The 26,546-nt window shown below is 47.7% G+C and overlaps 1 protein-coding gene across 4 annotated transcripts in view; it reads right to left on the reverse strand.

The window, feature by feature from the left end:
- Positions 1-10,072, reverse strand: part of RCOR2 (REST corepressor 2) — a 43,865-nt gene extending 33,793 nt beyond the window's left edge. For 2 of the 4 annotated variants that reach the window (XM_067472476.1, XM_067472473.1), the window contains exons 1-2: positions 9,334-9,424; positions 7,328-7,561 (exon numbers count right to left, since the gene is read on the reverse strand). In XM_067472476.1, the coding sequence (XP_067328577.1) occupies positions 7,328-7,445 (118 nt within the window). In that variant the 5' untranslated portion in view covers positions 7,446-7,561; positions 9,334-9,424. Of the gene's footprint in view, positions 1-7,327; positions 7,562-8,322; positions 8,335-9,333; positions 9,425-9,946 lie in introns of those variants that run through there. The other 2 variants (XM_067472474.1, XM_067472475.1) reach the window with 2 other exon arrangements.
- Between the last annotated feature and the right edge of the window lie 16,474 nt (positions 10,073-26,546).

Here is a 26,546-nt window from a genome sequence, read left to right on the forward strand (position 1 = left end):
TTGCAGACGACACCAAATTGGGAGGGATAGCCAATAGTCCAGAGGACAGGAGCAGAATTCAAAACGATCTTGACAGATTAGAGAGATGATTGGCCAAAATTAACAAAATGCAGTTCAACAGTGACAAATGCAAGATACTCCACTTTGGCAGAAAAAATGAAATGCAAAGATACAAAATGGGGGACAATGCCTGGCTCGAGAGCAGTACGTGTGAAAAAGATCTTGGAGTCCTCGTGGACAACAAGTTAAACATGAGCCAACAATGTGATGTGGCGGCAAAAAAGCAAATGGGATTTTGGCCTGCATCAATAGGAGCATAGTGTCTAGATCTAGGGAAGTCATGCTACCCCTCTATTCTGCTTTGGTTAGACCACACCTGGAATATTGTGTCCAATTCTGGGCACCACAATTCAAGAGAGATATTGACAAGCTGGAATGTGTCCAGAGGAGGGCGACTCAAATGATCAAGGTTCTGGAGAACAAGCCCTATGAGGAGCGGCTTAAGGAGCTGGGCATGTTTAGCCTGAAGAAGAGAAGGCTGAGAGGAGATATGATAGCCATGTATAAATATGTGAGAGGAAGCCACAGGGAGGAGGGAGCAAGCTTGTTTTCTGCTTCCTTGGAGACTAGGACGCAATGGAACAATGGCTTCAAACTACAAGAGAGGAGATTACATCTGAACACGAGGAAGAACTTCCTGACTGTGAGAGCCGTTCAGCAGTGGAACTCTCTGCCCCGGAGTGTGGTGGAGGCTCCTTCTTTGGAAGCTTCTAAACAGAGGCTGGATGGCCATCTCTCAGGGCGATTTGAATGCAATATTCCTGCTTCTTGGCAGGGGGTTGGACTGGATGGCCCGTGAGATCTCTTCCAACTCTTTGATTCTATGATTCTATGAATGATGGAATCGAACCAAACTTGGCACACAGAATTCTCCTGACCAACAGAAAATACTGGAAACGTTTGGTGGGCACTGACCTTGGGTTTTGGAGTTGTAGTTCACCTACCTCCAGAGAGCACTGTGATGGATATGGACTAAATTTGACACAAATACTCAATATGCCCAAATGTGAACACGGAATATGTGGAAGATAGACCTTGACCTATGGGAGTTTTAGTTGCTGGGATTTATAGTTCACCCCCTCGTGACCCTCCCCTGGGCTCCCAACCCCCAGGTTGAGAAACGCTAATTTACAGACTTTTGAATAGGTGAGCAGGATTGTATGACATCTGCACACCATCCACACACATATTGCTGGGATTTATAGTTCGCGATTTATAGTTCGCTTACAATCAAGGAGTATTTTGAACCCAGCTCATAATGGATCTGCACCAAACTTGGCACATTATCTAAATGGCCAACATTGAATACTAGTGGGGTTGGAGGGGGGACTGATTCTCAATTATGGGAGTTGTAGTTCACCAACACCAAAAATGAAGAGAAAGACAGGTGGAGAGATCTTCAGCCTTCTCTGCCAAAGGGGTTCCTAAAACCATCAGGAATATGTGTTTTCGTATGGTCTTTGGCGACTCCTGTGAACCCCCCCCCCCCCCTCGCAACTCTCCCAAATTGAAGTTCAATGCCCACCAAAGCCTTTCAGTATTTTCTGTTGGTTATGGGAGTCGTGTGTGCCACGTTTGGTCCAATTCCATCATTGGTGGGGTACAGAATGGGGGACGCATGGCTCGAGAGCAGTACATGTGAAAAGATCAAGTTAAACATGAGCCAACAATGTGATGCGGCGGCAAAAAAAGCCAATGGGATTTTGGCCTGCATCAATAGGAGCCTAGTCTCTAGATCCAGGGAAGTCATGCTCCCCATGCTCTATTCCGCTTTGGTTAGACCACACCTGGAATATTGTGTCCAATTCTGGGCACCACAATTCAAGAGAGATATTGACAAGCTGGAATGTGTCCAGAGGAGGGCGACTCAAATGATCCAGGGTCTGGAGAACAAGCCCTATGAAGAGCGGCTTAAAGAGCTGGGCCTGAAGAAGAGAAGGCTGAGAGGAGACATGATAGCCATGTATAAGTATGTGAGAGGAAGTCATAGGGAGGAGGGAGCGAACTTGTTTTCTGCTTCTCTGGAGACTAGGATGCAACGGAGCAATGGCTTCAAACTACAAGAGAGGAGATTCCATCTGAACATGAGGAAGAACTTCCTGACTGTGAGAGCCGTTCAGCAGTGGAACTCTCTGCCCCAGAGTGTGGTGGGGGCTCCTCCTTTGGAAGCTTTTAAATAGAGGCTGGATGGCCATCTGTCAGGGGTGCTTTAGGAGCCCCCGGTGGCGCAGTGGGTTAAACCCCTGTGCTGGCAGGACTGAAGACCGACAGGTCGCAGGTTTGAATCCGGGGAGAGGCGGATGAGCTCCCTCTATCAGCTCCAGCTCCTCAAGTGGGGACATGAGAGAAGTCTCCCACAAGAATGATAAAACATCAAATCATCCAGGCGTCCCCTGGGCAACGTCCTTGCAGACGGCCAATTCTCTCACACCAGAAGCAACCTGCAGTTTCCCAGGTCGCTCCTGACACAACAATAAAAGGGGGTGCTTTGAATGCAATATTCCTGCTTCTTGGCAGAATGGGGGTTGGACTGGATGGCCCATGAGGTCTCTTCCAACTCTATGATTCTAGGATGCTCTTTGATTGTAGGCGAACTGTAAATCCCAGCAACTACAATTCCCAAATGACAAAATCAACCCCCCCCCCCCAAACCCCACCAGTATTCAATTTTGGGAGTATTGGGCATATGTGCCAAATTTGGTCCAGTGAATGAAAATACACCCAGCATATCAGATATTTACATGATGATCCATAACAGTAGCCAAATTACAGTTAGCAATGAAAATAATGTTATAGTTGGGGGTCACCACAACATGATGGACTGTATTAAGGGGTCACGGCATTAGGAAGGATGAGAAACATTGTTGTGTCATATCAGTCAAGGAGGAAACTATCTCCTTCCGTGAACCAAGCAAGCTCTCCAGCATTGTTTTATTGCTCTGGTGCTTTTCAGACCACATCGTCACCCACACAAGGTTGGGACCACATATAACTCAATCCATCATTGTCCTCCGTTGCCTCTTTTGCCAGTTGCACCCCAGTATCACCTGTAGGTGACCCTACTGGGTGCAGGATCACCATCATTAGGATCCCCATCTCTTCTTGTTTTCTGCCATCCTGGAGACTCCTGTGATCACAGGAGCTGTCTTCATAGACCTGTCAGCGGCTTATGATAAACCACCTCCTCCTCCTGAGAAAAATGTACAATATCACAAAGGACAACCACCTCACCCGCCTCATAGGAAACCTGCTACAAAACAGGAGCTTCTTTGTTGAGTTCCAGGGCCAGAGAAGCAGATGGCGGAAACAGAAGAACGGCCTGCCTCAGGGGAGCGCGCTTGCTCCATCCATGTTCAACATCTACACATATGACCAGCCACTGCCAGAAGGGACAGAGAGTTTCATCTATGCTGATGATCATGTCATCACCGCTCAAGCAGGGAGCTTTGAGATGGTTGAACAGAAGCTCTCCGAAGCTCTAGGTCAGTGGTTCTCAACCTTCCTAATGCTGTGACCTCTTAATACAGTCCCTCATATTGTGATGACCCCCAACCATAATATTGTTTTCGTTGCTACTTCGTAACAGTCATTTTACTACTGTTATAAATCATAATGTAAATATCTGCTATGCCGGATGCATTTTCATTCACTGGACCAAACTGGGCACAAATACACAATACACCCAAATGTGAATGCTAGTGGGGTTGGGGGAGGATTGATTTTGTAATTTGCGAGTTGTAGTTACTGGGATTTATAGTTCACTTATAATCAAAGAGCATTCTGAACTCCACCTGCGATGGATTTGAACCAAACTTGGCTCCCATGACCAGTGGAAAACACTGGAAGGGTTTGATGGGCATTCACCTTGAGTTTGGGAGTTGTAGTTCACCTATATCCAGAGAGCACTGTGGACTCATGCAATGGTGGATTTGGACCAAACTTGGCACAAATGCTCAATATGCCCAAATGTGAACAACGGTGGAGTCTGGGGAAAATAGATCTTGACATTTGGGAGTTGTAGTTGCTGGGATTTACAGTTCATTACAATCAAAGAATATTCTGAACACTGGCGACAGAATTGGCTCAAACTTCCCACATGAAATCCCCATGACCATCAGAAAATACTGTGTTTTCTTATGGTCTTTGGCGACCCCTCTGACACCCCCTCGCGACCCCCTCAGGGGTCCCGACCCCCAGGTTGAGAAACACTGCTCTAGGTGCTCTTACTGCCTATTACAGGGAAAACCTGCTGATCCCAAATCCATCTAAAACACAGACATGTGCTTTTCACCTTAAGAACAGACAAGCATCCCGAGCTCTGAGGATGACCTGGGAAGGAATCCCACTGGAGCATTGCAGCACACCCAAATACCTGGGAGTCACTCTGGACCGTGCTCTGACATACAAGAAGCACTGCCTGAACATCAAGCAAAAGGTGGGTGCTAGAAACAATATCATACGAAAGCTGACTGGCACAACCTGGGGATCACAACCAGACACAGTGAAGACATCTGCCCTTGCGCTATGCTACTCTGCTGCTGAGTATGTATGCCCAGTGTGGAACACATCTCACCACGCTAAAACAGTGGATGTGGCTCAAAATGAGACATGCCGCATTATCATGGGGTGTCTGTGCCCTACACCACTGGAGAAATTACACTGCTTAGCCGGTATTGCGCCACCTAAATACGGTGGGAAGTAGCAGCCAATAGTGAAAGGACCAAGGCAGTGACATCTCCAGCTCATCCCCTGTTTGGGTATCAGCCAGCATGTCAACAACTTAAATCAAGAAATAGTTTTCTAAGATCTACAGAGACACTCGCTGGGACACCCCAGCAAGCGAGAGTCCAAAAGTGGCAGGCTCAAACCCAGCACCTCACTCAATGGCTGATACCAAATGAGAGACTCCCCACTGGGCACACAGAAGACTGAGCGACTTAGAAGGCGCTGAACAGACTGCGCTCTGGCACCACGAGATGCAACCTTAAGAAATGGGGCTACAAAATGGAATCCATGACATGCGAGTATGGAGAAGAGCAAACTACAGACCACCTGCTTCGATGCAACCTGAGCCTTGCAACATGCACAATGGAGGACCTTCTTGCGGCAACACCAGAGGCACTCCAAGTGGCCAGATACTGGTCAAAGGACATCTAAGAAAGGAGATTCCACCTGAACATTAGAAAGAACTTCCTGACTGAGAGCCGTTCAACAGTGGAACTCTCTGCCCCTGAGTGTGATGGAGGCTCTGTCTTTGGAGGCTTTTAAACAGAGGCTGGATGGGGGTGCTTTGAATGTAATTTTCCTGCTTCTTGGCAGAAAGGGGTTGGACTGGATGGCCCATGAGATCTCTTCCAACTCTAGGATTCTACACTTCCATGATTCTCCTTTGCCCAGCTCTCACTCTGTGGCCAGCAGAGGGCAAGGTGAGCCCAGTTCAGGCCTTTGAGGGCCATTGGTATCATGAGCCTATTGGCCTCATGTTCTACCCAGAGAGATCCCTTGTTGCCAAACTCTTTGTTCCACAACTCCCAACCTTGTTTTTGAAAGCGTCATCTAAGGCAGTGTTTCTCAGCCTTCCTAATGCCGCAACCCCTTCGTACAGTTCCTCATGTTGTGCTGACCCCCAACCATAACATTATTTTCGTTGCTACTTCCATAACTATAACGTTGTTATTGTTATGAATCATAATGTAAATATCTGATATGCAAAATGTATTTTCATTCACTGGACAAAATTTGGCACAAATACCCGATACGCCCAAATTTGAATACTGGTGGCGTTGGGAAGGGGATTGATTTTGCATTTGGGAGTTGTAGTTGCTGGGATTTATAGTTCGCCTACAATCAAAGAGCATTCTGAACTCCACCAATGATGGAATTGAACCAATAGGGGCACACAGAACTCCCATGATCAACAGAAAATACTGGAAGAGTTTGGTGGGCATTGACCTTGAGTGTGGGAGTTGTAGTTCACCTACATCCAGAGAGCACTGTGGACTCAAACAATGACGGATCTGGACCAAACTTGGCACAGATACTCAGTATGCCCAAATGTAAGCACTGATGGAACTTGGGGAAAATTTGGGAATTGTAATTGCTGGGATTTATAGTTCACCTACAATCAAAGAGCATTCTGAACCCTACCAACAAAGTAATTGCTGGGATTTATAGTTCACCTACAATCAAAGAGCATTCTGAACCCCACCAACAAAAGAATTGCTGGGATTTATAGTTCTCCTACAATCAACGAGCATTCTGAACCCACCAACAAAAGAATTGCTGGGATGTATAGTTCACCTACAATCAAAGAGCATTCTGAACCCCACCAACATAAGAATTGCTGGGATTTATAGTTCACCTACAATCAAAGAGCATTCTGAACCCCACCAACAAAAGAATTGCTAGGATTTATAGTTCACCTACAATCAAAGAGCATTCTGAACCCCACCAACAAAAGAATTGCTAGAATTTATAGTTCACCTACAATCAAAGAGGATTCTGAACCCAACAACAAAAGAATTGCTAGGATTTATAGTTCACCTACAATCAAAGAGTATTCTGAACCCCACCAACAAAAGAATTGCTGGGATTTATAGTTCACCTACAATCAAAGAGCATTCTGAACCCCACCAACAAAAGAATTGCTGGGATTTATAGTTCACCTACAATCAAAGAGCATTCTGAACCCCACCAACAAAAGAATTACTGGGATTTATAGTTCACCTACAATCAAATAGCATTCTGAACTCTACCAACAATGGAATTGAACCAGTCTTGGTACACATAACTCCCATGACCAAGAGAAAATACTGCAAGGGTTTGGTGGGCATTGACTGAGTTTTAGAGTTGTAGTTCACCTACATCCACTGTGAACCCAGGGCCCTTCCACGCCGCCCTATATCCCAGAATATCAAGACAGAAAATCCCACATTATCTGAGTGTGGACTCAGATAACCCGGTTCAAAGCAGATAGTGTGGGATTTTCCTCAAACAATAATAGATCTGGACTAAACTGGGCACGGATACTCAATATGCCCAAATGTGAGCACTGATAGAGTTTGGGGAAAATAGACCTTGGCATTTGGGAGTTGGAGTTGCCGGGATTTATAGTTCATCTACAATCAGAGAGCATTCTGAATCCCTCCAACGATACACATACATTGGTTCACATCCTTCCATCACCTCAAGCACAATAAAAAAACCCACTTCTCCAAACTCTTCATGTGCGCACAATATCACAGCCCTGCAGCCCCGCTTGGCTTACCGTGGGAGTGCTCTTCCTCGCTGCTGTCATCTTCCGAGTTCTGGTTGCCACCACCGTTGGTAGTCGACTTGGCCCGGCTTCTGGACAGGATCCCCGATTTTTCCATCACAGAAGGCATCTTCCAAGTCCCAGAAGGCCCGTTTTCTAAAGAAGCTGAAATGCTGAGGTGGTCTCTTCGTACACATACGAACCTCAGCCACGCTCTTTCCCCACCTTTCTGCCCCTACCTAGAACCTGAAAGTACCAAATGGAGGAGGAAATCAATGCCAGTGGTGGGAAGGGGAAGGTGTCAACAAACAGCCAGGTGATAACAGTTGAGGTTCTCCTTTCCCATTCTGACACTTGCAAAGTTAGTATAAAATTCCTTGAAATTGGTATTTGGGGGATGAAGTTGTGTAGGAGATGCACTAAAGGAGAAGGAGGAGGCTCTTACCACCTAGAAGGAAAGGAGAAGGTAACTTCTCCTATGAGCCAGGTCTCCTGACCATGTAGGAGATGAACAAAAGGAGAAAGAGAAAGTTCTTTCCCAAGGTTCTTACTGAAGAAAAGGAGAAGGTGACTTCTTCGATGAGCCTGACCATGTAGGAGATGAGCTAAAGCAGGAGAAGGTTCTTTCTCAAGGAGAAGGTTCTTACTGAAGAAAAGGAGATGGTACTTTCTCCAATGAGCCAGGTCTCCTGACCATGTAGGAGATGAACTAAAGCAGGAGGAGAAGGTTCTTTCTCAAGGAGAAGGTTCTTACTAAAGAAAAGGGGAAGGTAACTTCTTCAGTGAGCCAGGTCTCCTGACCATGTAGCAGATGCACTAAAGGTGGAGGAAAGAGCTCTTATCACCTGAAAGGAAGTAACTTCTCCAATGAGCCAGGTCTCCTGACCATGCAGGAGATGCACTAAAGGAGGAAGAAATGTCTCTTAACACCTAGAACGAAAGGAGAAGGTAACTTCTCCAATGAGCCATATAGGAGATGCACTAAAGGAGGACGAAAGGGCTCTTACCACCTGGAAGGAAAGGAGAAGGTGACTTCTCCAATGAACCAGGTCTCCTGACCATGTAGGAGATGCATTAAAGGTCAAGGAAAGTGTTCTTACTACCTGGAAGGAAAGGAGAAGGTAACTTCTCCAATGAGCCAGGTCGCCTGACCATGTAGGAGATGCACTAAAGGAGGAGGAGAAGGTTCTTTCTCCAGGAGAAGGTTCCTACTAAAGAAAAGGAGAAGATAACATCTCCAATGAGCCAGGGCTCCTGAACATGTTGGAGATGCACTAAAAGAGGAGAAGGTTCTTTCTCCAGGAGAAGGTTCCTACTAAAGAAAAGAAGAAGATAACTTCTCTAGTGAGCCAGGTCTCCTAACCATGTTGGAGATGCACTAAAGAAGGAGGAGAAGGTCCTTACCACCTGGAAGGAAAGGAGGAGGAAGAAGGAGGACTCATCAAGGTAACTTCTCCAAGTCTCCTGACCATGTAGGAGATGCACTAAAGGAGGAGGAGAAGGTTCTTTCTCAAGGAGAAGGTTCTTACTAAAGAAAAGGAGAAGATAACTTCTCCAGTGAGCCAGGTCTCCTGACCATGTAGGAGATGCACTAAAGGAGGAGGAGGTTCTCACTAAAGGAGATAGTTCTCACTAAAGGAGAAGGTAACTTCTTCAGTGAGACAGGTCTCCAGACCATGTAGGAGATGCACTAAAGGAGGAGGAGGGGGAGGTTCTCACTAAAGGAGAAGGTTCTTACGAAAGGAAAGAAGGTAACTTCTTCAATGAGCCAGTTCTCCTGACCATGTTGGAGATGCACTAAAGGAGGAGGAGGAGGGAGGACTCATCAAGGTAACTTCTCCAATGAGCCAGGTCTCCTGGCCATGTAGGAGATGCACTAAAGGAGGAGGAGGGGGTTCTTTCTCAAGGAGAAGGTTCTTACTAAAGAAAAGGAGAAGATAACTTCTCCAGTGAGCCAGCTCTCCTGACCATGTTGGAGATGCACTAAAGGAGGAGGAGGAGGAGGAGAAGGTTCTTACCACCTGGAAGGAGTGAAGGAGGAAGAGGGAGGACTCCTAAAGGTAACTTCTCCAATGAGCCAGGTCTCCTGACCATGTAGGAGATGCACTAAAGGAGAAGGCAAGTTTCCCAACGAGCCAGGTCTCTTGACCATGTAAGAGATGCACTAAAGGTGAAGGAAGGGCTCTTCCCACCTGGAAGGAAAGGAGAAGGCTTCCTGGATCTACCAAAGGAGGAAGAGAAGGTTCATAGTAAATAAGAAGGTTCTCACTAAATGAAAGGAGAAGGTAACTTCTTCAATGAGCCAGGTCTCCTGACCATGTTGGAGATGCACTAAAGGAGGAGGAGGAGGAGGAGGAGGAGGAGGAGGAGGAGGAGGAGGAGGAGGAGGAGGAGGAGGAGGTTCTTACCACCAGAAGGGTCTTTCTCAAGGAAAAGGTTCTTACTAAAGAAAAGGAGAAGATAACTTCTCCAATGAGCAAGGTCTCCTGACCATGTAGGAGGTGCACTAAAGAAGGAGGAGGCTCTCACTAAAGGAGAAGGTTCTCACTAAAGGAAAGGAGAAGGTAACTTCTTCAATGAGCCTGACCATGTTGGAGATGCACTAAAGGAGGAGAAGGAGAAGGTTCTTACCACCTGGAAGGAATGAAGGAGGAAGAGGGAGGACTCCTAAAGGTAACTTCTCCAATGAGCCAGGTCTCCTGGCCATGTAGGAGATGCACTAAAGGAGGAGGAGAAGGTTCTTACTCAAAGAGAAGGTTCTTACTAAAGAAAAGGTAACTTCTCCAATGAACCAGGTCTTCTGACCATGTAGTAGATGCACTAAAGGAGGAGGAGAAGGTTCTTTCTCAAATAGAAGGTTCTTACTAAAGAAAATGAGAAAATAACTTCTCCAGAGAGCTTGGTCATGTCTCCTGGTCAACATGGTCAGGTCTCCTGACCATGTTGGAGATGCACTAAAGGAGGAGGAGGAGGAGGTTCTCACTAAAGGAGAAGGTTCTCACTAAAGGAAAGGAGAAGGTAACTCCTTCAATGAGCCTGACCATGTTGGAGATGCACTAAAGGAGGAGGAGGAGAAGGTTCTTACCACCTGGAAGGAAAGGAGGAGGAAGAGGGAGGACTCCTAAAGGTAACTTCTCCAATGAAACAGGTCTCCTGACCATGTTGGAGATGCATTAAAGGAAGAGGAAAGGGCTCTTACCACCTGGAAGGAAAGGAGAAGGTTTCCTGGAGATCTACCAAAGGAGGAGGAGAAGGTTCTTAGTAAATAAGAAGGTTCTCACTAAAGAAAAGGAGACGATAACTTCTCCAGTGAGCCAGGTCTCCTGACCAGGTTGGAGATGCATTAAAGGAGGAGGAGAAGGTTCTTTCTCAAGGAGAAGGTTCTTACTAAAGAAAAGGAGACGATAACTTCTCCAACGAGCCAGGTCTCCTGACCACATAGGAGATGCACTAAAGGAGGAGGAGAAGGTTCTTTCTCAAATAGAAGGTTCTTACTAAAGAAAAGGAGAAGGTAACTTCTCCAGTCAGCCAGGTCTCCTGACCATGTTGGAGATGCACTAAAGGAGGAGAAGGAGAAGGTTCTTACCACCTGAAAGGAATGGAGAAGGTGACTTCTCCAATGAGCCAGGTCCCCTGGCGATGTAGGAGATGCACTAAAGGAGGAGGAGAAGGTTCTTACTCAAAGAGAAGGTTCTTACTAAAGGAAAGGAGATGATAACTTCTCCAGTGAGCCAGGTCTACCTGGAAAGGAGGAGGAAGAGGGGGGACTCATCAAGGTAACTTCTGCAATGAGCCAGGTCTCCTGACCACGTAGGAGATGCACTAAAGGAGGAGGAGGAGGAGGAGGAGAAGGTTCTTACCACCTGAAAGGAATGGAGAAGGTGACTTCTCCAATGAGCCAGGTCCCCTGGCGATGTAGGAGATGCACTAAAGGAGGAGGAGAAGGTTCTTACTCAAAGAGAAGGTTCTTACTAAAGGAAAGGAGATGATAACTTCTCCAGTGAGCCAGGTCTACCTGGAAAGGAGGAGGAAGAGGGGGGACTCATCAAGGTAACTTCTCCAATGAGCCAGGTCTCCTGACCACGTAGGAGATGCACTAAAGGAGGAGGAGGAGGAGGAGGAGGAGGTTCTTACCACCTGGAAGGAATGAAGGAGGAAGAGGGAGGACTCCTAAAGGTAACTTCTCCAGTGAGCCAAGTCTCCTGATGTCGAGCACAACACCATCCAATCCTAAGGCGAGTTCAAAGAGGAGCCTTCCAAAGTCGGTGGTCCTCTTCTCTTCTTCGGTGATGGAGTTAACTTGTGTCCGCTTCTTCCAGATGGGCAGTGTTCTCCCTCTTCCCAAAAGAGAAGGAGCAGGGTAGGAGAGCCAGGCAGGCGTGCCAGGCGGTCAAAGGAAAAGTTGCATGAGGAGGATTGTGTGCTGCTGCTGCTGCTCTTGCTGCCTCCTCCTCAGTCTCTTCTTGCTGCCACCGCCTCCTTCTCCTCCTCCATCTCTTTCTCTGCCTCTCTCTCTCTCGCACACAATGAGCCTGTGGCTGCTCTTGCTCCTGCTCCTGCTGCTGCTCCTGCTGCTGCTGTGAGAAAGTAGTTCCAGCCCTCGGCCTCAGCACCTCCCCTCAGAGCCTTCCGCCGCCTCCACATCTGGCCAGAGGAGGCACCAGGGCAAGAGAGAGGGGCGGGCACAGGCCAGATGTGCTGGGCAGCCAGGGAGAGGTCAGAGGGCACCGCAGACCCCTCTGGAAGCCAGTCAAGGCGGAAAAGCATGCTCCTCCCTTGCACAGAGTCAGGATGGAGCCAGCCAGAGAGAGGCTGAGATCCAATTCCCAGGCACGTGTAGGAAGGAAGGAAGGAAGGAAGGAAGGAAGGAAGGAAGGAAGCTCTCCCTTTCCTCTTCCTCTCATCCTCTTCCTCTCATTTTTGGAGTTTGGGAAGGAAGCAGCGTTTCGGTGACATGTGTCTCCTTCTCCCAACCAATGTGGGCACGGCGTCCTTTTGTTGCACAGAGTCTTCATTGTTGGGGACCGGGAAAGCCGCTCCACGGTGAACCAAAACAAGCCCTTTGCTGAACCACTTTGGTTGTTGTTGTTCATTCGTTCAGTCGCTCCTGACTTTTCGTGACCTCCTGGAGCTCCCTGTTGACCGTGGCCACCCCCAGCTCCTTCATGGTCAAGTCAGTCCTATACGTCAAGGATTGTTGTTGGTTATTCGTTCAGTGGCTTTCGACTCTTCGTGACCTCATGGACCATCCCAGGCCAGAGCTCCCTGCTGACTGTGGCCACCCCCAGTTACTTCATGGTCAAGCCAGTCTCATCTGTCAAGGATTGTTGTTGTTCATTCATTCAGTGGCTTCCGACTATTCATGACCTCATGGACCATTCCAGGCCAGAGCTCCCTGCTGACCGTGGTCACCCCCAGTTACTTCATGGTCAAGCCAGTCTCATCTGTCAAGGATTGTTGTTGTTCATGCATTCAGTGGCTTCCGACTATTCATGACCTCATGGACCATTCCAGGCCAGAGCGTCCTGTTGAACGTGGCCATCCCCACGTCCTTCATGGTCAAGTCAGTCCCATCTGTCAAGGATTGTTGTTTATTCGTTCAGTGGCCTCATGGACCATCCCAAGCCAGAGCTCCCTGTTGGCCGTGGCAACCCCAGCTCCTTCAAGATCAAGCCAGTCCCATCTGTCAAGGATTGTTGTTGTTTATTCCTTCAGTGGCTTCTGACACTTCGTTACCTCCTGGATCATTCCAGGCCAGAGCTCCCTGTTGGCCGTGGCCACCCCCAGCTCCTTCATAGTCAAGTCAGTCCTATACGTCAAGGATTGTTGTTGTTTATTCGTTCAGTGGCTTCCAACTATTCATGACCTCATGGACCATTCCAGGCCAGAGCGTCCTGTTGACCGTGGCCACCCCCAGCTCCTTCATGGTCAAGTCAGTCCCATCTGTCAAGGATTGTTGCTGTTTATTCGTTCAGTCGCTTCCGACTCTTCGTGACCTCCTGGATCATCCCAGGCCAGAGTTCCCTGTTGACCATGGCCACCCCCAGCTCCTTCATAGTCAAGTCAGTCCCATCTGTCAAGGATTGTTGTTTATTCGTTCAGTGGCCTCAAGGACCATACCAAGCCAGAGCTCACTGTTGGCCGTGGCCACCCCAGCTCTTTCAAGATCAAGCCAGTCCCATCTGTCAAGGATTGTTGTTGTTTATTCCTTCAGTGGCTTCCGACTCTTTGTGACCTCCTGGACCATCCCAAGCCAGAGCTCCCTGTTGACCGTGGCCACCCCCAGCTCCTTCATAGTCAAGTCAGTCCTATCTGTCAATGATTGTTGTCGTTTATTCGTTCAGCGGCTTCCGACTCTTTGTGACCTCCTGGACCATCCCAAGCCAGAGCTCCCTGTTGACCGTGGCCACCCCCAGCGCCTTCAAGGTCAAGCCAGACCCATCTGTCAAGGATTGTTGTTGTTTATTTGTTCAGTGGCTTCCGACTCTTTGTGACCTCCTGGACCATCCCAGGCCAGAGCTCCCTGTTGACTGTGGCCACCCCCAGCTCCTTCAAGGTCAAGTCAGTCCTATCTGTCAAGGATTGTTGTTGTTTATTCCTTCAGTGGCTTCTGACACTTTGTTACCTCCTGGATCATCCCAGGCCAGAGCTCCCTGTTGACCATGGCCACCCCCAGCTCCTTCAAGGTCAAGTCAGTCTCATCTGTCAAGGATTGTTGTTGTTTATTCGTTCAGTAGTTTCCGACTCTTTGTGACCTCCTGAACCATCCCAGGCCAGAGCTCCCTGTTGACTGTGGCCATCCCCAGGTCCTTCATGGTCAAGTCAGTCCCATCTGTCAAGGACTGTTGTTTATTCATTCAGTGGCTTCCGACTCTTCATGACCTCATGGACCATTCCACGCCAGAGCTCCCTGTCAGCCGTGGCCACCCCCAGCTCCTTTAAGGTCAAACCAGTCCCTTCAAGGGGACCATCCCTCCATCTTGCCCTTGAGTTTTGGAGTTGTAGTTCACCTATGTCCAGAGAATACTGTGGACTCAAACAATGATGGATCTGGACCAAACTTGGCATGAATACTCAATATGCCCAAATGTGAACACTGGTGGAGTTTGGGGAAAGTAGAGCTTGGCCTTAGGGAGTTGTAGCTGCTGGGATTTATAGTTCACCTACAATCAAAGAGCATTTTGAACCCCGCCAACAAAAGAAATGGGCCAAACTTCTTCTGAATGCACACAGACGACATTGTCATCAGCATACTGGAGTTCTATAACAGATTGTTGTAACCTTGGTTTTGGCTTTCAGTCTGCTGCTGTTATATTTACATAACGATTCATGACAGTAGCAAAATTTCAATTATGACGTAGCAATGAAAATAATGTAATGGCTGGGGGTCACCACAACACAAGGAACTGTATTAAGGGGTCACGGCATTAGGAACGTTGAGAACCACATTGGTTGGATTCTAATTTATGTTGCTAAGTGTGTTCAAAGTGTGGCAAGAGGGTGGCAAAGCAAGCTTCATTGCTGGGTTGGGGGAGATCTCTTTCGGAGACCCTCCCACAGGGAAGAACAGCAGACCAAAGTTGCTCTTCTTTTCTGCCATGGCTCTCCCAGCTGCTCCTCGCTCCCTTCCTTTGTGCCTGCCGTGCTTGCTTTCTGGCGGATGGACTGCATCTCCCTCCAGTAGGATCAATCAGGCAGGAGCTGCTTCTTGTTCCTCCAGGCACATGGGGGTCGAGGAGGAGGAGGTGGAGGAGGAATATGAATAATTAAAACCAAGTGTCACAGCCGAGCCCGAAGGAGATGTGCCGGCCCCTGACCCGGGGCTCGGTTCCAGAGTAACTGCCCTCATTTGCAGAAAGGCCTGGGATAACCAAATCTGACCCCTGCATTCCATTCCAGCTAATTGACCAGGGAACAAACAAGGCCCCAACCAGGGAGCGAGAAAGAGGGGCGGATGGCCTCGGCCCCAGGAGTCCTCCCTTCCTGCCTGCAAGCCTTCCCCATGCGCGCGCACACATGCATTGCACACACTCTGCCCCATTGCCTGTGCAGAACTGGACGGGCGCCACTCCCGCCTTGGACATCAAAGGGCTCCTCTGTACAAAGCGCCTGAATCCCCCAAAGAGAGGTCTTCTTCCTCCCCCTGCAAGGAGGCCAGCCAGGCCGGAGGCTATTGTTCTCCCTCCAATCCCTCTGCCTTTCTCCCGGGCCATGTTTTGGTCACCTTGCCTCCCTCCGGCACAACACCCATCGCAGGGAGCATTGTTTCGAACCCGGCCCCGGCTCAAGCCATGCGGTTTCGGATCTCTTTTTGTGTGAGCTCTCCTGAATCATCCTTCTGTGGTCCATTCTCCCCGGCGTGAATTCTATTGCGAGAAAAATGAAACAGAATCGGAGACGTCAAAAAGGGCAGCAAAGTGGATTTCGGCACAAGGCAGAGTTGTTTTAAGGCAGGGGTGAATAGAAGTCCTTTGGCCACATCATGAGGAGACAGCAAAGCCTAGAGAAGACAATGATGCTGGGGAAAGTGGAAGGAAAAAGGAAGAGGGGCCGACCAAGGGCAAGATGGATGGATGGCATCCTTGAAGTGACTGGACTGACCTTGAAGGAGCTGGGGGTGGTGACGGCCGACAGGGAGCTCTGGCATGAGCTGGTCCATGAGGTCACGAAGAGTCAGAGACGACTGAACGAATGAACAACAAAAAGAATAGAAGAAGCATCTCAAAGAAAACGGAAAGAGGGAAGATATATTGAAATGCGTTATTATTTTTAAGTGCAGGACAAGGTCTTTAGGCACTGCACTCAGTGTGCCGATCACCACTGGGACCACCTTGACTGGCTTGTGCCAGTATTTATAATTATTATTATTATACTGACACAAAAACACAGTATGTCACAGCAAACGAGATCTACATGCCAGTGTGCCGATCACCACTGGGACCACCTTGACTGGCTTGTGCCAGTCTTTATTATTATTATTATTAGTATTAGTATTATGCTGACACAAAAACACAGCAAACAAGATCTATATGCCAGTGTGCTGATCACCACTGGGACCACCTTGACTGGCTTGTGCCAGTCTTTATTATTATTATTATTAGTATTAGTATTATGCTGACACAAAAACACAGCAAACAAGATCTATATGCCAGTGTGCTGATCACCACTGGGACCCCCTTGACTGGCTTGTGCCAGTCTTTATTATTATTATTATTATTATTAGTATTAGTATTATGCTGACACAAAAACACAGCAAACAAGATCTATATGCCAGTGTGCCGATCACCACTGGGACCACCTTGACTGGCTTGTGCCAGTCTTTATTATTATTATTATTATTAGTATTAGTATTATGCTGACACAAAAACACAGCAAACAAGATCTATATGCCAGTGTGCTGATCACCACTGGGACCCCCTTGATTGGTTTGTGCCAGTCTTATTATTATTATTATTATTATTATTATTATTATTATTATTATGCTGACACAAAAACACAGTATGTCACAGCAAACGAGATCTATATGCCAGTGTGCCGATCACCACTGGGACCACCTTGATACTGACACAAAAACACAGTATGTCACAGCAAACGAGATCTATATGCCAGTGTGCCAATCACCACTGGGACCACCTTGACTGGCTTGTGCCAGTCTTTATTATTATTATTATTATTATTATTACACAAACACAGTATGCCACAGCAAATGAGATCTATATGCCAGTGTGCCGAGCACCACTGGGACCATATTGACACAAAAACACAGTATGTCACAAGATCTATATGCCAGTGTGCTGATCACCACTGGGACCCTCTTGACTGGTTTGTGCCAGTCTATTATTATTATTATTATTATTATTATTGACACAAAAACACAGTATGTCATAGAATCATAGAATCAAAGAGTTGGAAGAGACCTCATGGGCCATCCAGTCCAACCCCATTCTGCCAAGAAGCAGGAATATTGCATTCAAAGTACCCCCGACAGATGGCCATCCAGCCTCTGTTTAAAAGCTTCCAAAGAAGAAGCCTCCACCACACTCCGGGGCAGAGAGTTCCACTGCTGAACGGCTCTCACAGTCAGGAAGTTCTCCCTCATGTTCAGATGGAATCTCCTCTCTTGTAGTTTGAATCCATTGTTCCCTGTCCTAGTCTCCAAGGAAGCAGTAAACAAGCTTGCTCCCTCCTCCCTGTGGCTTCCTCTCACATATTTATACATGGCTATCATGTCTCCTCTCAGCCTTCTCTTCTTCAGGCTAAACATGCCCAGCTCCTTAAGCCGCTCCTCATAGGGCTTGTTCTCCAGACCTTTTATCATTTTAGTCGCCCTCCTCTGGACACTTTCCAGCTTGTCACTATCTCTCTTGAATTGTGGTGCCCAGAATTGTGGTGCCGGAGACATCAAAAGGGGCAGCAAAGTGGATTTCGGCACAAGGCAGGGGTAGAATAGAAGAGGCATCGCAACGAAGATGGAAAGAGGGAAAATATATTGGAATGCATTCTTATGATTATTACTATTTGATACAGAACAAGATTAGTGCAAAGTAAACAAGATCACTCTACTGGCTTTTGCATTCGATCACACATCAGACACTTCCCAAGTGTCTAGGACTGATTGTTTTTAAGTCCAGGCCAAGGTCTTTAGGCACTGCACCCAGTGTGCCTATCACCACTGGGACCACCTTTACTATTATTATTTGATATATAACAAGAATAGTACACAGCAAGGAGCCCCCGGTGGCACAAAAGAGAAGCCTGAGACAAGACATGGTAACCATGTATAAATACGTGAGATGAAGTCATAGGGAGGAGGGAGCAAGCTTGTTTTTGGCTGCCCTGGAGACAAGGACATGGAACAATGGCTTCAAACTACAAGAAAGGAGATTCCATCTGAACATTAGGAAGAACTTCCTGACTGTGAGAGCCGTTCAGCAGTGGAACTCTCTGCCCTGGAGTGTGGTGGAGGCTCTTTCTTTGGAAGTTTTTAAACAAAAGCTGGACAGCCATCTGTCGGGGGTGCTTTGAATGCAATTTTCCTGCTTCTTGGCACAGGGTTGGACTGGATGGCCCACGAGGTCTCTTCCAACTCTAGGATTCTATGATTCTAGTAGCCGTCCCCTGCAACGCGTTGCTGTGGCACACATGTGGGTTCTGTGTGGGAGGTTTGGCCCAATTCTATCGTTGGTGGGGTTCAGAATGCTCAGTGATTGTAGATGAACTATAAATCCCAGCAACTACAACTCCCAAATGTCAAGATTCCTTTCCCCCCAAACTCCACCAGTGTTCACATTTGGACATATTGAGTCTTCGTGTAGAGTTTGGTCCAGATCTATCATTGTTTGAGTCCACAGTGATCTCTGGATGTGGGTGAACTCCAACTCCAAAACCAAAGAACACTGCACACCAAACCCTTCCAATATTTTCTGTTGGTCATGGGACAACTCTGTGCCAAGTTTGGTTCAATTCCATCATTGGTGGGGTTCAGAATGTTCTTTGATTGTAGGTGAACTATAAATCCCAGCAACTACAACTCCTAAATGACAAAATCATTTTTTTTGAGTGAAGGACATACATTGGGTTGTTAGGTGTCTTGTGTCCAAATTTGGTGTCAATTCGTCCAGTGGTTGTCGAAGGCTTTCATGGCCGGAATCACTGGGTTGTTGTAGGTTTTTTCGGGCTATATGGCCATGATCTAGAGGCATTCTCTCCTGACGTTTCGCCTGCATCTATGGCAAGCATCCTCAGAGGTTGTGAGGTCTGTTGGAACTAGGAAAAGGGGTTTATATATCTCTGGAATGACCAGGGTGGGACAAAGGACTTTTGACTGCTGGAGCTAGGTGTGAATGTTTCAACTGACCACCTTGATTAGCATATAATGGCCTGACAGTGCCTAGAGCAAACTTTTGTTGAGAGGTGATTAGATGTTCCAGATTGTTTCCTCTCTGTTGTTTTGCTGTTCTAATGTAAGAGTTCTTTAATACTGGTATCCAGATTTTGTTCATTTTCATGGTTTCCTCCTTTTTGATGGAGCAACCTGGACACAGCCTATTATTTGAGAACACAGAAATGCTGGACCACTCTCACAACCACCATGTCAAGCTACACAGAGAAGCCACTGAAACCCACAAGCATGTGGACAATTTCAACAGAAAGGAGGAAACCATGAAAATGAACAAAATCTGGCTACCAGTATTCAAAAACCTCTAAAATTGCATCTAATCATCTCTCAACAAAAGTTTGCTCCAGGCACTGCCAGGCCATTATATGCTAATCAAGGTGGTCAGTGAAAACATTCACACCTAGCTCCAGCAGACAAGAGTCCTTTGTCCCACCCTGGTCATTCCACAGATATATAAACCCTTTTTCCTAGTTCAAACAGACCTCACTTCCTCTGAGGATGCTTGCCATAGATGCAGGCGAAACGTCAGGAGAGAATGCCTCTAGACCATGGCCATATAGCCCGAAAAAATCTACAACAACCCTCACCCAGTGGTTTTTGAGTTCTGTTAATCCCACAAATGAACATGACACTTTTATTTATATAGATGAAGTAGAAATGAAAATAATGTTATGGTTGGGGGTCATAATAATGTTATGGTTGCCTTTGAAAGGCAGCAGATCACAGGAGCTGTCTTCATAGACCTGTCAGCAGCCTATGAGACTGTGAACCACCGCCTCCTCCGGAGAAAAATGTATAGTATCACAAAGGACGACCACCTCACCCGCCTCATAGGAAACCTGCTACAAAACAGGAGCTTTTTGGTTGAGTTCCAGGGCCAGAGAAGCAGATGGCGGAAACAGAAGAACGGCCTACCTCAGGGGAGCGTGCTTGCCCCATCCATGTTCAACATCTACACAAATGACCAGCCACTGCCAGAAGGGACAGAGAGCTTCATCTATGCTGATGATCGTGCCATCACCGCTCAAGCAGGGGCTTTGAGATGGTCGAAGAGAAGCTCTCCGAAGCTCTAGGTGCCCTTACAACCTATTACAGGGAAAAGCAGCTGATCCCTAATCCATCCAAAACACAGACATGCGCCTTTCACCGAGCATCCCGAGCTCTGAGGATGACCTGGGAAGGAATTGCGCTGGAGCATTGCAGCGCACCCAAATACCTGGGAGTCACTCTGGACCGTGCTCTGACCTACAAGAAGCACTGCCTGAATATCAAGCAAAAGGTGGGTGCTAGAAACAATATCATACGAAAGCTGACTGGCACAACCTGGGGATCACAACCAGACACAGTGAAGACATTTGCCCTTGCGCTATGCTACTCTGCTGCTGAGTATGCATGCCCAGTGTGGAACACATCTCACCACACTAAAACAGTGGATGTGGCTCTTAATGAGACATGCCGCATTATCATGGGGTGTCTGCGCCCTACACCACTGGAGAAATCACACTGCTTAGCTAGTATTGCACCACCTGACATCCGCCGGTAAGTAGCAGCCAATAGTGAAAGGACCAAGGCAGAGACATCTGAGAGGCTGAGAGGAGATATGATAGCCATGTATAAATATGTGAGAGGAAGCCACAGGGAGGAGGGAGCAAGCTTGTTTTCTGCTTCCTTGGAGACTAGGACGCGGAACAATGGCTTCAAACTACAAGAGAGGAGATTCCATCTGAACATTAGGAAGAACTTCCTGACTGTGAGAGCCGTTCAGCAGTGGAACTCTCTGCCCCGGAGTGTGGTGGAGGCTCCTTCTTTGGAAGCTTTTAAGCAGAGGCTGGATGGCCATCTGTCAGGGGTGCTTTGAATGTAATATTCCTGCTTCTTGGCAGGAGGTTGGACTGGATGGCCCATGAGGTCTCTTCCAACTCTTTGATTCTATGATTCTATGATTCTATCTCCAGCTCATCCCTTGTTTGGGTATCAGCCAGCACGTCAACAACTTAAATCAGGACATAGTTTTCTAAGATCTACAGAGACACTTGCTGGAACACCTCAGCAAGCGAGAGTCCAAAAGTGGCAGGCTCAAACCCAGCACCTCAATCCGTGGGTGATACCAGATGAGAGACTCCCTCCTGGGTACACAGAAGACTGGGCGACTTGGAAGGTGCTGAACAGACTGCGCTCTGGCACCACGAGATGCAGAGCCAACCTTAACAAATGGGGCCACAAAGTGGAATCCACGACATGCGAGTGTGGAGAAGAGCAAACCACTGACCACCTGCTGCAATGCACCCTGAGCCCTGCCACATGCACAATGGAGGACCTTCTTGCGGCAACACCAGAGGCACTCCAAGTGGCCAGATACTGGTCAAAGGACATTTAATCAACTACCAAGTTTGCAAAATCTGTGTTTTCTTATCTGTTTGTTTGTTTTGTTCTGTTAGAAATGTAATACAATGGTATGGTTGCTGATGACACGATAAAAAAAACCACAACATAAGGAAGTGTATTAAGGGGTCGCGGCATTCGGAAAGTTGAGAAACACTGTTTGAAATCCTTTTCTTCTCCTGTTCATTCATGGAATTATCCCCTCCCTCCTCTCAGATGTACACAAAGTAGCAGCACTACTTCCTCCTCTGCAGGAGTTCCAGTTGTAGAGGGAAGCCTTCTCTATCCAGAGCAGGCGATTATCCCCCAAAGTCCGCGTGCCGGAGAGAGAACAGCATCTTAACGTGGTTCGTCTTCCCCATTTTGCTTTTCGGTCCCACCCACACTCCTGCCCTCTCGCTGGAGCTGGGCAAAGCCATGGCATTGTCTTACCAAGACACCTGCTCGCTCGCTTGCATGCCTGCTTGCCTTTTCTCTTTCTGTGCGTGTCTGTGCATGTGGACATGTGCGCAGACTAACGCCCGACAGATACGTACACGGCAACAGGCCTGTAAAGATGGCTGCTTGGAGGAGATGACTCAAGGCAAGGGAAGAAAAGCACCTCGCTAGTGAGCGTTCCCTTCTGTGCTCAACATTTGGATGAGCAGCAATGTGGGATGAGGATTCTGGTAGTAGTAGCAATAGTAGCAGCAGTAGCAGCAGTAGTAGTAGTAGTAGTGGCAGCAAAAAAAAGCCAATGGGATTTTGGCCTGCATCAATAGGAGCATAGTGTCTAGATCTAAGGAAGTAATGCTCCCCATGCTCTATTCTGCTTTGGTTAGACCACATCTGGAATATTGTGTCCAATTCTGGGCACCGCAATTCAAGAGAGATATTGACAAGCTGGAATGTGTCCAGAGGAGGGCAACTAAAATGATCAAGGGTCTGGAGAACAAGCCCTATGAGGAGCGGCTTAGGGAACTGGGCATGTTTAGCCTGAAGAAGAGAAGGCTGAGAGGAGATATGATAGCCATGTATAAATATGTGAGAGGAAGCCACAGGGAGGAGGGAGCAAGCTTGTTTTCTGCTTCCTTGGAGACTAGGACGCGGAACAATGGCTCCAAACTACAAGAGAGGAGATTCCATCTGAACATTAGGAAGAACTTCCTGACTGTGAGAGCCGTTCAGCAGTGGAACTCTCTGCCTCGGAGTGTGGTGGAGGCTCCTTCTTTGGAAGCTTTTAAGCAGAGGCTGGATGGCCATTTGTCAGGGGTGATTTGAATGCAATATTCCTGCTTCTTGGCAGGGGGTTGGACTGGATGGCCCATGAGGTCTCTTCCAACTCTTTGATTCTATGATTCTATGATTCTATGATTCTAGTAGTAGTAGAAGAAGAACTTTATTTTTCCACCCCGCCTCCATCTCCCCAAAGGGACTCGGGACGGCGTACATGGGGCCAAGCCCAGTAGGAGCTGCAAACTTACTTACTTAGGTGATCCCTCGCAGTCCGAGGATGATGATCCTCCAAGTGTAGTATCCTGGCGGTGGATACGTAGGTGACTGTGGAGCCCTATTCTTGATCTGCATCTTCTCCCACAGTGAGGACATCAGTTTCCAGGTGGAAAGCGGTCCCGGTCAGGGTTGGCTTCACACGCCTTCCTCTTGGCTTATTTCTCTCTTTCGCCCTCCATTCGTCCCTCTTCAAATTCTACATCACTGCTAGTCACAGCTGACCTCCAGCTGGAGCGCTCAAGGGCCAGGGCTTCCCAGTTCTCGGTGTCTATGCCAGAGTTTGTAAGGTTGGCTTTGAGCCCGTCTTTCGATCTCCTGGCATGTTTCTCTCTTTCGCCCTCCATTCGTCCCTCTTCAAATTCTACAGCACTGCTGGTCACAGCAGACCTCCAGCTGGAGCGCTCAAGGGCCAGGGCTTCCCCGTTCTCAGTGTCTATGCCACAGTTTTAAGGTTGGTTTTGAGCCCATCTTTCAATCTCTTTTCCACCAACATTCCGTTTTCCATTCTTGAGTTCGGAATAGAGCAACTGCTTTGGGAGACGGTGGTCGGGCATCCAGACAACATGGCCGGTCCAGCGGAGTTGATGGCGGAGGACCATTGCTTCAATGCTGGTGGTCTTTGCTTCTTCCAGCATGCTGACATTTGTCTGCTTGTCTTCCCAAGAGATTTGCAGGATTTTTCTGGAGGCAGCGCTGATGGAATCGTTCCAGGAGTTACATGTGATGTCTGTAGACAGTCCATGTTTCGCAGACATATAGCAGGGTTGGGAGGACAATAGCTTTATAAACAAGCACCTTGGTCTACCTATGGATGTCCCTGTCCTCAAACACTCTCTGCTTCGTTGGGAAAAAAGCTGCACTTGCCGAGCTCAGGCAGTGTTGTATTTCAGTGTCAATGTTGACATCTGTAGACAGTCCACAGCTCGCAAGCGTATAGCAGGGTTAGGAGGACAATAGCTTTATAGCTTTATGAACAAGCACCTTGGTCTCCCTACAGATGTCCCAGTCCTCAAACACTCTCTGCTTCATTTGGGGAAAAAGCTGCACTTGCAGAGCTCAGGCAGTGTTGTACTTCAGTGTCAATGTTGACATCTGTAGACAGTCCATGTCTCGCAGGCGTATAGCAGGGTTGGGAGGACAATAGCTTTATAAACAAGCCCCTTGGTCTCCCTATGGATGTCCCGGTCCTCAAACCCTCTCTGCTTCATTCGGAAAAAAAGCTGCACTCGCAGACCTCAGGCGGTGTTGTATGTCAGTGTCAATGTTGACATCTGTAGACAGTCCATGTCTTGCAGGCGTGTAGCAGGGTTGGGAGGACAATAGCTTTATAAACAAGCACTCTCTGCTACAATCGGAAAAAAGCTGCACTCGCAGACCTCAGGCAGTGTTGTATTTCAGTGTCAATGTTGACATCTGTAGACAGTCCACGTCTTGCAGGCGCATAGCAGGTTTGGGAGGAAAACAAGCCCCTTGGTCTCTCTATGGATGTCCCGGTCCTCAAACACTCTCTGCTTTATTCGGACAAATGCTGCACTCGCAGAGCTCAGGAAGTGTTGTATTTCAGTGTCAATGTTGACATCTGTAGACAGTCCATGTCTCGCAGGCGTATAGCAGGGCTGGGAGGACAATAGCTTTATAAACAAGCACCTTGTTCTCCCTATGGATGTCCTAGTCCTTCATTCGGGGGAAAAGCTGCACTCGCAGAGCTCAGGCGGTGTTGTATTTCGGTGTTGGCTTTGGTGGAGAGATGGCTGCCAAGGAAGCGGAAATTGTTGACATTTTCTAATGTTACACCATTAAGCTGTATTTCTGGCATTGGAGAGGGAATGGCTGGCGACTGCCGGAAGAGCACGTTGGTTTTCTCGATATGAGCTTCTCATATGCTTCTGGGATGGTGTTTAGAGTGTCCTGTAGGTCTTCTGAATGTGTACAGACGACGTTGTCATCAGCATACTGGAGTTCTATAACAGATGTTGTTCTAACCTTGGTTTTGGCTTTGAGTCTGCTGAGATTAAATAACTTACTGTTATTTCCACTCCGGTGGGAAGCTTCCCATCAACAAGATGAAGTATCATAGCGATGAAGATGGAAAATACGGTTGGGGTAATCACACATCCCTGTTTGACATCTGATTATGACAGAGACAAAATGATTCTGGGGACGGAGTTGCTGCAAGTCCCTTTCCCAGTCATGCTTGCATTTCTCCCAGTCTCTCGAGTGAGCATGTACGCACTCCCTCCTCCTCCAAAGCGCCATCGCTACTCTTTTGTGGGGATTTTCCTCTGCTCGTTCCAAAAAACCCCAAACTATAATCAGGCTCCTAAATTTAGACAATACCAACAAGTGGCCTGCCCAGTCCTTTCACCACATGTGAGGCCATTTAGGCGGAATGCTTGCCAGTTCTCCCTCCTTCCTTCCTTCCTTCCCTCTTTCTGGGAGAGGAATGAGATATCCCCAGGCTATGGAGCCTTGAGTACATGCTGCCCATCCAAGCCAATTTCCCTGTGGAATTGTCTCACTAGAAAGACACAAATGTGTGTGGATGGTGTGCACGTGTCATACGATCCAGCTCACCCATTCAACCTGGAGGTTGGGAGCCCTGGGGGGTCGCAATGGGGTTTCAGAGGGGCCAAAGACCATCAAAAAACACATGATTATTCTGGGCACCACAATTCAAGAGAGATATTGACAAGCTAGAATGTGTCCAGAGGAGAGCGACTAAAATGATCAAGGGTCTGGAGAACAAGCCCTATGAGGAGCGGCTTAAGGAGCTGGGCATGTTTAGCCTGAAGAAGAGAAGGCTGAGAGGAGATATGATAGCCATGTATAAATATGTGAGAGGAAGCCACAGGGAGGAGGGAGAAAGCTTGTTTTCTGCTTCCTTGGAGACTAGGACGCAATGGAACAATGGCTCCAAACTACAAGAGAGGAGATTCCATCTGAACACGAGGAAGAACTTCCTGACTGTGAGAGCCGTTCAGCAGTGGAACTCTCTGCCCCGGGGTGTGGTGGAGGCTCCTTCTTTGGAGGCTTTTAAACAGAGGCTGGATGGCCATCTGTCAGGGGTGATTTGAATGCAATATTCCTGCTTCTTGGCAGAATGGGGTTGGACTGGATGGTCCATGAGGTCTCTTCCAACTCTTTGATTCTATGATTATCTGTTGGTCAGGGGGTTTCTGTGTGGGAAGTTTGGCCCAATTCTATAGTTGGTGAGCTTCAGAATGCTCTGATTGTAAGTGAACTATAAATCCCAGTAACTACAACTCCCAAATGTCAAGGTTTATTTTCCCCAAACTCCACCAGTGTTCACATTTGGCCATATTGAGTATGGGTTGTTGTATGTATGTTGTTGTATGTATGTTGTTGTATGTATGTTGTTGTATGGCCATGGTCTAGAGGCATTCTCTCCTGACGTTTCGCCTGCATCTGTGGCAAGCATCCTCAGAGATAGTGAGGTCT

This window comes from Anolis sagrei, chromosome 12, assembly GCF_037176765.1.
Source record: "Anolis sagrei isolate rAnoSag1 chromosome 12, rAnoSag1.mat, whole genome shotgun sequence".
NCBI lineage: Eukaryota > Metazoa > Chordata > Lepidosauria > Squamata > Dactyloidae > Anolis > Anolis sagrei.